Here is a 12,494-nt window from a genome sequence, read left to right on the forward strand (position 1 = left end):
GCTCTTAACCAAAGAGTATCATAACTGTAATAGTTTGGTTATGATCTGCTTCCCTGAATCCAAGTTCTTGAGGACTGGTGTCGGGCAGCTCACTGTTACCCTCCAAGAAGGCCCTGCCTGTAGTAAGTGGGTAAAGAAATATCTCTCAAAATGAATTACCCTTAGAAAAGGGTTTCTCCACCTCGGCACTGCCGATATTGGAGACAGGTTCTTCTCTGTCAAGGGGCACCTGCTTGCACACTGCTGGGTGTTGTGCAGCATCCCTGGCCCCCACCTACTTGATGCCAGGAGCACTCCAGGCATGATAGCCACAGATGTCCCCGGACACTGTCCACTGTCCTCTGGGGGCAAAACACTCCAGTTGAGAACCACGAATTTAGAGCCACTGAATTTTAGCTACTGGAGCCTTCTAACGAAAGACTGGCAAACAGGGTGCTGATCAGCAGTACTTGGCTGTATCAGCAGGGCCATATTCACCCAGCCAGAAACTGTCAGCAGAGCAACGAAACCCTGCTCAAAAGGGAAAAACCACTGCTGCTGCTGCTGCTAAGTCGCTTCAGTCGTGTCCGACTCTGTGCAACCCCGTAGACGGCAGCCCACCAGGCTCCCCCGTCCCTGGGATCCTCCAGGCAAGAACACTGGAGTGGGTTGCCATTTCCTTCTCCAATGCATCAAAGTGAAAAGTGAAAGTGAAGTCGCTCAGTCATGTCCGACTCTTAGCGACTCCATGGACTGCAGCCCACCAGGCTCCTCCGTCCATCGGATTTTCCAGGCAAGAGTACTGGAGTGGGTTGCTATTTCCTTCTCCAATGCAGCCTCGAAATCCCCAAGCTGAGAGGTTAAAGGGAAGTCCAATGTTGGGCGGGGCTTGCAGCGAGGGGCGGAGCTTGAACCAAATCAAAGAGGGTCACGCCAAAGACCCTGATGCTGAGCAGAGGGAAAGTGGGGACTCCGAATAAGGGGAGGCGTTTGCAGCAAGGGGCGGGGTTCGAGGCAAAGATACTCCCTTGGAAGCAGACTAGTAAGTGAGAAGGCGCGAGCTTCGCGAGGCGGGGCGGGGCCTGTGGCGCGTGGCGGGGCGCGAGAGGCACGCGGCCCAGGCGCCGGCCAGATGACGTCATGCGCTGGCGGCCCCGCCCCTTCGCGCCTCCGGGTCGGCGGGCGCTTGGTGGAGACGCCAAGATGGCGGCGAGTAACTATTATGGCTTTGCGCAAGGCGTCAGCTCGCAGTACAGGTAACGGCCCCCGCGCCGCCGGCGCCGTCCGACCCCAACCCCGGCCCCAGGGAGGCCACGGCCCCGAGTTGTTTCTGTCGGGGAGAGCCGGAGGGGCTCCTGACGTGGGAGGGGGCTCTCGGCCTGTCGCGGGGATGGGCCCGAGGGGGAATTGTACCTCAGCGGGCACCGAGGTCTGACCACGGAAGGGGCTGCCCTAGGAGGATGCAGCACCTGAGGTGGGGGAGAGAAGACCGGCGTGGGACGGTACCTGACTGGGTTAGGGGCGGGGCAAGGGCCGAGGACAGAGGGCGGGGGTAGGGCGAGTAGGGAGAAGACTGGCCTGTGAGGGCACCTGGCGGGGCAGGGGGTGGAGCGGAGAGACCTCGGCGGGGAGCAGGGGAGTGGAGGTGCGAACCTGACCCCTGATTGGGAGGCAGGACAGCCTCGGAGGGGTTCCTGACCAGGCAGGGGGATTTTAAGTTTGGAGAGAGGAACCCTAGCGGGGGTCCAGGAGGTGCTAAAGAACACACAGACCCGGAGGGAGAGACAGAGGCCTGGGGGAGGGGGAGAGAGGCCTGACTGGAGGGGCGGGCCGAGACTCAAGGGAGTAGCAGTCTGGACCTGAGGGAAGTCCTGAGATCCAACAGGAGAGCAGGCACCGGGGGCTCCGGGGGACGGGAACCATAAGGAAGGGTAGAGGGACCTGGAATCCTGGAAGTCAGTGGAGGAGGCCATTGGGTATTTGAGATGTTTTAACAAACTCGGAGAAGGGAATTCTTGCCTGGAGGATCCCATGGACAGAGGATCCTGGCGTCCACAGTCTATGCGGTCGCAAAGAGTTGGACGCGACTGAGTGACTAACAGTAAGACTGGGAGGGCTTGCCTGATGGCTCAGTGGTAAAGAATCCGCCCGCCAATGCAGGAGACACAGGTTCGATCTCTGGGTCGGGAAAATCCCCTGGAGAAGGAAATGGCAACCTACCCCAGTTTTCTTGCCTGGGAAATCCCATGGACAGAGGAGCCTGGCGGGTTACAGTCCCTGGGGAAGCTGAGTCAGACACGACTTAGTGAATAAAATGCAATGCAGTACAACAGACAGGGACCCAAGCATTGGGAGGGGAGAGAAAGGAGCTGAGAGAAGAGCTGGTGGGAGGTGGAGGGGGGGGGGGGGGGCAGGGACAGGAAGCAGCCCACAGAAGGAAATATCTAGGGGTAGGGACACATGGAGTGCGTCTGGACCCCAAATGTAAACACACACACACCATTTTCCATGGCTTCTCCTTGGAGCCTCTGTTTGGTCTGTTTTTCAGCTGGGCACGCAGGTCCCCGGCAGGGATGCAGATAGAGCTGGTGCCCCTGGGGAAAAGGGTCCCCCTCACATCATTTTCATGTGTCACCCTAGGGTCAGTTCCAGCTGGTAGCCTGGCAGAACTTTCTGGGCCAGTCGCTTACAGACTGGATTCCAACTGCCCCTTAGGTAACTGAGAGACTGGTGTCTGCTTGCAGGATGGGCCTGTGTCTCCTGTTTCTTGCATGCTCTGTTTCAGCATGTTGAACACAGGTCAGGCTAGTGGGAAGTCAGTGCCCCCGTCTACCCAGTTGTGATGTTGCCATGTTCGCTCCTGTGGGGTCAGAAGGAACGAGGTCAGGGCTTGGATCCAAGGCTTGTGCAGCTTGCAGAGTTCTTCCTGTTTCCTGTACCCAGAGGATTCTCTAGGTGTAGCATTGACTAGACATAGATTTTCTGTCGGGGAAAGGATGTCTAGCCTGCTGTTTCCTGAAACAGAGTGTTGCGTTTTTATGTGCTCTTTCCCTGTTTTCGGCATCCTTGGTGGTGTTCTTACCGCCAGTACTTAGTTACAGCAGCAGGACTTGGCTAGGCTGTCAGAGACCAAGGCCTTTTTTGGAAATGCTGTGTCCCTCTGCCTGCTTGCTGCCGCTTCTTTCTTTTCTTTCTCTCTGTTTTTCTGTTTCTCTTTTTTTTTCTTTCTCCATTGCATTCTTCAGTCGGATGTGGAAAATCACTTGAATGTTGTGCTTTCTATTAAGATTATCTTCCAGAGGAGAAATCTGAGAATTGACACTGGTAAAACAGGTAATCTCAGGACTTCAGATTCTTGTCATTCATTTGAATTAAGGTACTTTAACATTTTGATGCAGCTATTGTGTGGATTCTGATAACTTAAGTCATACAGTAAACATCCATGTAACTAAGGATGTGAAACTGTCATGAACTGAATGTCAGATTTGTCTGTGTCTTTAAAATTGTCCCCAAGAAGGTGTGTTATTCCTTAAGAAGTAGATTTAACTAAAACAGAAGTGTAGGAATTATAGCAAAGTAAATTTCAGTCTCACAAAACCTTGAAACAAGATAATCTGCCTTATCTGAACAGTTTTAAGTTAACCAGACATTCTCTTTTGGGGGAAACGACTTTTGCTTGAAACCTTCAGCTGCTTTTAAAGTATGTATTTCTTGTGTAATGTGCCATGGAAAAACTGATCAGATAACATTTTGTGAGTACCTGCTTTGTGGTAGTGTTTGGACAGCAGTATTGACAAAGCCCATTTCATGAACTACCAAAGCAAAGACAGCAGTTTATTTCTTAGAGGAATTTTGTGTAGATTTTCTTGGCTTTTAAAACTGGTAACCACAGGGACTTCTCTGGCAGTCCAGTGATTAATACCATGTGCTTCCAGTGTAGGGGGCACAGATTCAATCCCTGGTCCGGGAGCTAATAGCCCACATACTGCGTGATGCAGCCAAAAAGTAAAAACTTTAAAAAAAGAAAGAAAGAAAAGGATCAAATGCACATTCACTCTTGAACTATAAGAAAAGTTTGTAATTCCTTGTTAATAATGGTGGTTTTCATTTATTTCACCTTATGTGGTCTTTTAGATCTCTTAAGGCTTTTTTAGAGTTAGCGCTGTAAGTTTTCAGAATTACGGATTAGTCCCATGTGGAAAATTGACAGTGCATTTAATTTGCACTGAATGCAAGTTTCAGTTGTGAGGCTGAGAGCTGCTCAAGAAATCCGACAGGGCCCTGTGTGAGTTAAATCATGTTGGTAATGAAAGTATTGAGAGCTCAGAGCTGTCCGGTGGATGTTCACACTGGTGGAACATGACAGGCAGGCCAGATCTACTGTGAACATTTCCCTCTTCTTGCAGATTTTTTTTTTTTTTTTAAGTATTTCTTTGTTTGGCTGCTCCAGGTCTTAGTTGCAGCACTCAGAATCTTTAGCTGTGGCACGTGGGATCATCCTCCCTGATCAGGGCCTGAACCCAGGCAGTTTTGTCAAAACACCACCCATCTAGTGTAGTTGGTGTCCTCTACCTTTGCATTCTTGTTAAATCTAAGACGGCTGTTGGATTTTGGTGTAATAATTGATTTCCCGTCAGGAGCTTGATAAGCTTTTGGTGTTTATGTTAATGGCTGGATTCCTTTACCTGGAGAGTGTCAGAAAGTTGGAAGCCTGAGTGACCCCCCCATCAAACTCCTTTAGTGGTACTAACACTGAGGAGTGCTGGTTACCAACTCTCTGTGTTGAGTAAGTCCCAGGCACTTGACATCTCTTCCAGTCCTCCCAGTTATCCTGTGAACAAGGTGTTCTGATGCCTGTTTTGCTGATAAGGGAATGAGGCTTGGGGTGCAGTAACTGGTGTAGGATCCCCAGGGTGACAAGCAGTGGGGTCTGGCTAGGCATGCGGGCTGCCATGCCTTTGCCCTTTCGTGGGGCTTACCTGAGTCTTCGAGGTGCTGGTGGTAGCAGACCAAGCTTGACACAGCCGCTTAGCAGTGGGGCCCGCTGGCGGAGACTGGGTTTCGTCATTCTGTAGGTGTTGCCTGGATCCTGCCCCTTTCGTTTGGGTCCTAGTCAGATTGTGGTTTAGGGCCATGTTCTTCAGACCTTGAGAAATGACCTTCTCTGGAGCAGGGAAGCCGAGGAAGCATCTAGTCCAGAGTGGTGGGGATGGTAATGGTAAGCCAAGCCGTATCTCTGTAATCTCTCCCAGTCAAAACAGGTAGCTTGGGAAAGGCACTGGGGCCCATGCCAGCCATAGGGAGCAGCACAGGAAGACCACCCATTAACACACCTAGGTGGGAGCCTTGCCCTGTCAGGGTGGGCGCAGCATCCAGATTGTACCCTTGCCAGCCTCTGTTGCCTGCACCCACCCCCCAGCATGCCCCCGCTCTGGTCTCCAGGCCATTCCAGAATAAATCTTCCCCTCCAAGGCCTGTCTGTCCCCTGAACTTAGGTCCCAGGAGCACAAGCTGCCAGGGAGAATCTGATGTCATTGCTCCGGGGACTGGGGTGGGGCTGGTGGGAACATGACCTGACTGCTCCTCAGCAGCACCTTCGTTCACTCCTGATGGGATTAGCTGAAGTGGACCCTGGGAGCACAGGGCACAGGAGTTCTGTTAGAGTGTGACTCCTATCGTTTTTTTAAAGGCCCATCTCAGTCAGGCTGAGATACCTGTTAAGGGTTGAGTGAGAGGGGCCCTTGGAAGGCAGTTTTGAGTGGCAGCTCTCAACTGTAGACAAAACCTGATTTCAGGGTATTTTAAGGAAAACCTTTCAAATGATAGAACTGTGTTATCTGTGTTTCTATCACAAGTACATGAGGTACATTGAAAGTTTTTGAAGTGTGGATTTTGAGTTTTCATTTTATACATTCTAGAACCAAAAGTCAGCTCATTAACCTTAGAGTATAAGTTAATTCCTAATATAGATTTTTTTCTCAACATATTCTGTTTCTGAATGTTTTTTAGTTTAGTTTTTTGTTTTGTCTGGATCTACCAGTGTATATATTTAAAATGACCAAAACAGCTACATCAAATTTAAAAGCATTTTCAAATGACCCTTTAAAATTGTTTTTTCACATTGAGTGTAATTGGTGTTCTTCTGTGTGGCTGTGGAAGTAAGGACCAAGACCATTGACCTGGATGAATAACTGAAGAGTCCGAAAAAGTAAGGTAGACAGGTAAAAAGGTATTCGTAGACCTTGCATTCACTCTTTATTTTATATTAATAGATTGAAAGTCTGAAACTTCAGATCAGGGATTGCAGACAGCCTTGTGAGGGGCGTACACGTACGTGTATGAATGGAGTCTAAGAGGATAGAGGGTGCATTGGGGGAGGATCACAGCAGGGCCTGCACACCCCACCCCCACCTGTCATTGACTCATGGGACTGAACTTAGAGTCTTCCTGCTTTCCCAGAGATCCCACAAGCCCTGTTCTGTGTGAAATCCCCCAAGTTTTAAATACCAGGACCAAATTCAGACTGTGTGAGACAGATGACATCTGTTTCCATTCTTTGACCTTCCTTTATGTTCTTGAGGATACAAGAATGTACAGGAAGATAATTAAACATAATGTTTAATAAGGCAGGAGGCTAGGAAGACATTATAGTTTACATTGAATAGTTGAAAGGAACAGTACCTATTTCAACTAGAAGGGGGAGACCTCCATTTCAACTGGTTTTAGTTATTTAAGAAAGTTCTGGGTTTATGTGTGTGTCTGTGTATTAAAAATTGACAACAGTTTTTGTTTTCATCACGACTCTGAACTCTTTAGATAGCTTATTCATCTGAAGTGAGGAATGATGTCTAATTCAAAACAGAATTAGGAAGCTTTGACAAAGCACAGAGATTTTTTTCTTGTTTCTTTTGTTTTTTGCATGTCTGTGACACCTTAAATCTGAAGGGTGCTCTTTGGTAGAACCTTGGTAGGAAAAGCTTTGGTACCACCCAGGGTCTCACTGTTTGACTGATTGTTTCTTGTTCTGTGCTTTGTGCTGAGGCATCTGCCATCAGCCGGGAACTGACCTCTGCCTGTCTTTCTTCTTACACTTGTGTTAGAGGATTTTTGCAAGGTTGCTAGACCTTTTTAAATTAGAAACTTCATTTGTAAATATTTGGGGGAATGGGACTTTTTTTTTTTGGTAGGTATTTTGCTGCTTTGGGCAGTTTTCTCCCCCCAGAGGTAAGTTGCATTTATGGCACATCACTGTTCGCTTGCCTTTTACAATTAACTGTTGACTAAGAATTGAGAAGGCTTCCATGGTGGCTCAGTGGTAGAGAATCTGCCTGCCAGTGCAGGAGGCACAGGTTCAATCCCTGGGTCGGAAACATCCCCTGGAGAAGGAAGTGGCAACCCACTCCAGTATTCTCGCCTAGGAAATCCCATGGACAGAGGAGCCTGGCAGGGTACAGTCCGTGGGATTGCAGAAGAGTCAGACATGACTTAGAGACTAAATAAGATTTGAGAAATCCCTTGCTTTGGTTCTGCAGCACTTTGTAGTTTGGAAAATCAGTTCCATAGACTGAGATTATCTCCTTCATAGGGAGCAGGATGAACCATAACTTCTCAGACTCTTGGAATGAATGTTTTAAAAAGCCAGTGGCTTCTTTTAAATTTTGAATGTCCTTTGTTGGATCCAGGGTTGGTGGTTCAACATATGTTGTATTTGCTGATGAGGAACTCAGATTGGCTGTCTAGTGGCTGCTCCCTGGGTTGACGCAAGAGGCACACGCGCTAGACCAGCACCAACATGGCTGTGGAGGTTCTTCTGCCCCTTGGAACAGCAGGAGAGGGCTGGAACCACGAATGAGCCCTCGGTGTGCCCAGAGCCGCCTTTTAAGGGTTTGGTTCACTGCAGTAAAGAGGCGCAGCCACACTGATCCTGGTTGACCTGCAAGGCTTTGGCGGGGGGCGGTGTGTGTGTACATAACGCTTTCTGTTTAGCTTAACCAGCATGTATCAACAAGACGGCGTTCTTAAGCATCTGACCCACAGCGTTAACCATGCAGCCACCCTCCACGTGAGAACTACATTCCTTTTCAGAAGAACAGAAGAGGATTCTTGGAGTTTCACTGCCAAACAACGTGGCTCACCCTTGAGGCTTAGGAAGCTCCCGTCAGCGGTCTCAAACCCCTGCCTCGGGAATGTCCAGCCATCCTGTGACTCTTTGTGGAGGCTCAGGCTGGCCCTGACGGGGGAGCTGGGGTCTCCTGACTACATTTCAAAGAAGGTTGCAGACGGGGGCAGAGGAATGAAATTCTCCATCCTCTTCCTAAGGGCCCAAGGATTTAGTGCATCAGCTCTAAAACTTTCCAGGGCGTTTTCTGGGCATCTCTGGATCCGAAATGGGCATTTCATATGGAGAATGCACATAGCTTTCATGGTTAAAAAAAAAATCCGTTAGAAAAAATCAGAATTGTTACGGGTATAAATGTACGGTATGTCATATGTTTTGACATAAAACCCTTGTCAACCGAAGTGCCAAATGAGGTCATCTCTCTGGGTGTGTATATATGCGTGTACACACAAAGTAACAGATGTGATCTCATTGCCAATAAAACATCTGAACACCTCCTCCCTGATGAATGTCTTGAGTGAGCATGTTAGCCTTACCCTAACCCTAACCCCTGAATGTTCCTCAGCCATGTGAGGAGTCACAGACACACCTGGGGAGCTGACCTGGGTCAGGATGCCGAAGCCAGGGTTTTCTCCCCATAGCCCTGCAGAGTTTGTGATCATCTAGGCTGAGATGTCTAACTGTCCCGCACTCAGGTTTAACCCCTCAGTCTGGTTTAGTTTAAGCCACGGGATGGGCAGGGGGAGTGTTAGGAGCAGGGCTAATAAATGAGGGAGTGAAGATCTCTGCCCTGGAGGGAAGAGTCCTTGATTTTTTTTTTTTAGTGTGGACCATTTTGTAAAGTCTTTATTGAATTTGTTACAGTATTGTAACAAATACTGTTACAATAGTAAACTGTTAACTGTTAACTTCTGTATTATGTCTTGATTTTTTGGCCATGAGGTGTGCAGGATCTGAGCTCCCTGACCAGGGATCAAACCTGCAGCCCCTGCATTAGAAGGTGGACTCTTAGCCACGGGACCACCAGGGAAGCCCGTGATTTTATTTATGTATTTATTTTAACACCTATAGCTGATTAATGATGTGGTGGTGGTTTAAGGTGAATAGCGAAGGGACTCAGCCACACATATACATGTATATCCTTTCTCCCCCCAGCTCCCTTTCCATCCAGGCTGGCACATAACATTGAGCAGAAGTTCAATGTGCTATACAATAGGTGGGAAGTCCATGATTTTAAAAGAAATTACTGTGTGAGGTTTCTCACCACTGTGTTTCCAGAAAAATCTCTTTTTTCCACTTGATTTTTTCTGCCCCAAACTCTGCATGTTTTTGATCCTGTGTGTATTCTCACTGTGAACGATTCTTTGAAAGCGGTCTCCAGCAGAGAGTTGTTACGGCAAACCTAGAATGACCTGTCGTTCCTCCTGACGGTCCCTGGGACATTTCACCACCTACCTGTAGCTCCCTCAGGTGTGTGCCCTTCTGAAGTGAGGTCTGTGCTCAAGATCCGACATGTCCTTCATGGTTGGCCTTATAGGAGCAACCAGAGTGTGTCCCATGGGAGAGACCCCCAGGTCGGGAAACCTAGCCTCCCCAGATGTATCCCCTCCATGTCCCCATCAGCTCGGTGACTCACTGAACAAAATGACATCCATGGGTCTCTCCATTCTAAAATTTTATGACTCCGCACTTCCAGTGCAGGGCGCTCCAGTTTGATCCTTGGTCCAGGAATTAAGATCCCACATGCCATGTGACACAAAAATTACAAGTAAATACAATAAGAATAATACAACAAGTTTTAAAAATTTTATCTAGATGTTTAGTCACCCAAAAAAGCCTGGCTCCCTGAAACAGAATTCAGACCAGAAAGCCATCAGAGGATACTTACCTGGGGCCCATAGACGAGAACGCCAGCTAGGACTTCGAGTCTGTGTCACTCAGACAGGCTTCAGCCTTGCTCTTCCTGAGCCCACAGGTGCCGGTGCGTTCCCGCAGCTTCCTGCCTCAGCTCCCCACTCCCAGGCAGGGCAGGGCAGGTGGCAGCCGCTGGGTCCTCGTCACAAGGACCGTGTCCTGAGCGCTGTGTTGCAGTGGCACACCCTGTGAGCAGCAGATGAGCACACAGCAGCAGCCACAGCCGGGGCCCCTGGCTTAGGGGAGGCTTCACCTGGGGTCAGTTCATGACTCTGCACTCCTCAACACTCCCGCCCAGCGCCCTGCTCTTGCTCAGGAATCTCCTGCAGACCACGCTGGATTCTCACACCTGCTCTCTGCAGTGGGTTTTTTTTTTGCTTGCTATATTTGAATTGGAGTAGGAAATGGAAACCCACTCCAGTATTATTCTTGCCTGGAAAATTCTGTGGACAGAGGAGCCTGGCAGGCTACAGTATGTGGAGTTGCAAAGAGTCAGACATGACTGAGCACAAAAAAAATATTTAAATTTGGAGCTAATACTGTAAAGTTGGGAGACTTTTCAGAAATTTCTAGAGGATTGCTTAAAATGGGAAGAGCTGGCCACCCTGGGAGGCCTTGTGAGCTCCGGTGCGAGGCACTGTAGCACATGAGTTTTTGTTTGTCACACTCTCCCAAAAGGTAGGCGTTCCATTCTCAGGTGAGTAAACTGAGGTCAGAAAAGACTAAGTGACTTGCTCAAGGCCCCACAGTGAGCAGAGACAGGGTTGGAAACCAGGTGGTGTGGCTCCTGTCCCAGCCCCTAGGTTGCAGCGCTCCCAGTTCCTAGCTTGAAACCCTGTCAGCTTTTCCCTGGTCCCTGGCCCTCAGTCCTCATGCAGAGCCCTTGGATCCTCAGCCGCTTCCTTCCACCTTGCTCTCAGGGCACATCTCATTTGTTCCTGTGCGGTTTTCATCTTGAGGTGACTGACGACAGGGGGCGGTCTTGCTCTTGAAAGAACATTGATTACATTCCTCTCCCCAGCCCCACTCCAAGAGAAGGGAATATGCCATGTCACACAGGGCCAAATAAACTTTGCCTTTTACCCTCTCCCCCATGGGAGAGCAATGTCCTTCCAAATTACCTGGGCCTGTGAAGCCCCAGGTAATTACAGGCAAAACTATGCTATGTCCAGGGCATCTGAGAGGGCAGGAAGTCACAGCTTTCATCTCATTCTTAAAAGGATCCTGAAAAAGGCTATTAGAAACTGACCTCTTTGGACTTCCCTTGTCTGGTCAAGCAGTTAAGACTCCACACTTCCCTGCAGGGGGTGTGGGTTTGATCCCTGATTGGGAAACTCAGATCCTGCATGCCACGTATCACAGCCAAAAAAATTAGAAATTGACCTCTCACCAAGGGGAGCTAGAGAAAAGGTGTGGGGACTACCCCTTCAGACTTGGAGCAGGGAGCTTGGGCGGGAGTGACAGCGTCCGCTGCTAACTTACCTGCCGCTCCCCTCCCCACCGCCCCCCTACGTTAGCCTCTAATCCCCCACCCCTGGGCACCCCGACCTTGCAGACCTGAATCTCTTCAGCAGCAGCCCTGCTGATGTCCAGGCCAGATTGTTCCCTGTGGGGCCATCCTGGGCACTGTGGGGTGTTGAGCAGCATCCCTGGCCCCCACTTATCAATGCCAGGAGCCCCCCAAAGTAACCAAAAATGTCCCCACTATCACCCTGTGTCCCCTTGGGGCATGATCACCCCAGATGAGAACCCCGATCTAGATTACCTAGGTTTTGACAACCCTACGGGCCAAGCCTGTGGAGGATTTCCCATGAGCTGTTTTTTTGGCACTCCCAGCTCCTAAAACCTCCATGTGGTAGATCCATGGCCAAAACACCCCTGTCATTTATGTGTTTCCTTCTTACGGTATTGGTTTAGTTGCTAAGTCGTGTCTGCCTCTGTGACCCCATGAACGGTAGCCTGCCAGTCTCCTCTGTCCATGGGATTTCCAAGGCAAGAATATTGGAGTAGATTGCCATTTCCTTCTCCAGGGGATCTTCCTGACTCAGGGATCAAACTTGAGTCTCCTGCATTGGAAGATAGATTGTTTACCACTGAGCCACCAGGAAGGAATTCCTTCTTACATTCTTTCCACTGGGACCTTGCACTCTTCCCATTGGGAAAAGACATCTATTTCCCTGGCCCAGGAGCCAGGCTTTCTCATGCCTCTCCTTGGCCCATAGATCGCAGTGGAAGTGATATCACCGTATGTGCATATATGGAAGGTTTATGTCCCCCCTCAAATTTATATATTGAAACCTAACCCCTAAGTTGATGGTGTTAGGAGGTGATGCCTTTTGAGTGGTGATAAGGTCATGAGGACAGTGCCTTTTGAATGGGATTAGTGCCCTTTTAAAGGGACCCCAGAGAGCCCTCTCATCCCTTGTGAGGTGCCATGTGAAGACACTGCAAGAAGGTAGCCATCTCTGAACAAGGACTTGGG

The 12,494-nt window shown here is 49.3% G+C and overlaps 1 protein-coding gene across 1 annotated transcript in view; it reads left to right on the forward strand.

The window, feature by feature from the left end:
• Nucleotides 1-1,182: 1,182 nt before the first annotated feature.
• ZFR2 (zinc finger RNA binding protein 2) overlaps nt 1,183-12,494 on the forward strand; it is a 44,936-nt gene continuing 33,624 nt past the window's right edge. Inside the window, exon 1 of the mRNA XM_052643840.1 lies at nt 1,183-1,235. Within this exon, the coding sequence (XP_052499800.1) occupies nt 1,183-1,235 (53 nt within the window). The remainder of the gene's footprint in view (nt 1,236-12,494) is intronic.

This window comes from Budorcas taxicolor, chromosome 7, assembly GCF_023091745.1.
Source record: "Budorcas taxicolor isolate Tak-1 chromosome 7, Takin1.1, whole genome shotgun sequence".
NCBI classification, from domain to species: domain Eukaryota; kingdom Metazoa; phylum Chordata; class Mammalia; order Artiodactyla; family Bovidae; genus Budorcas; species Budorcas taxicolor.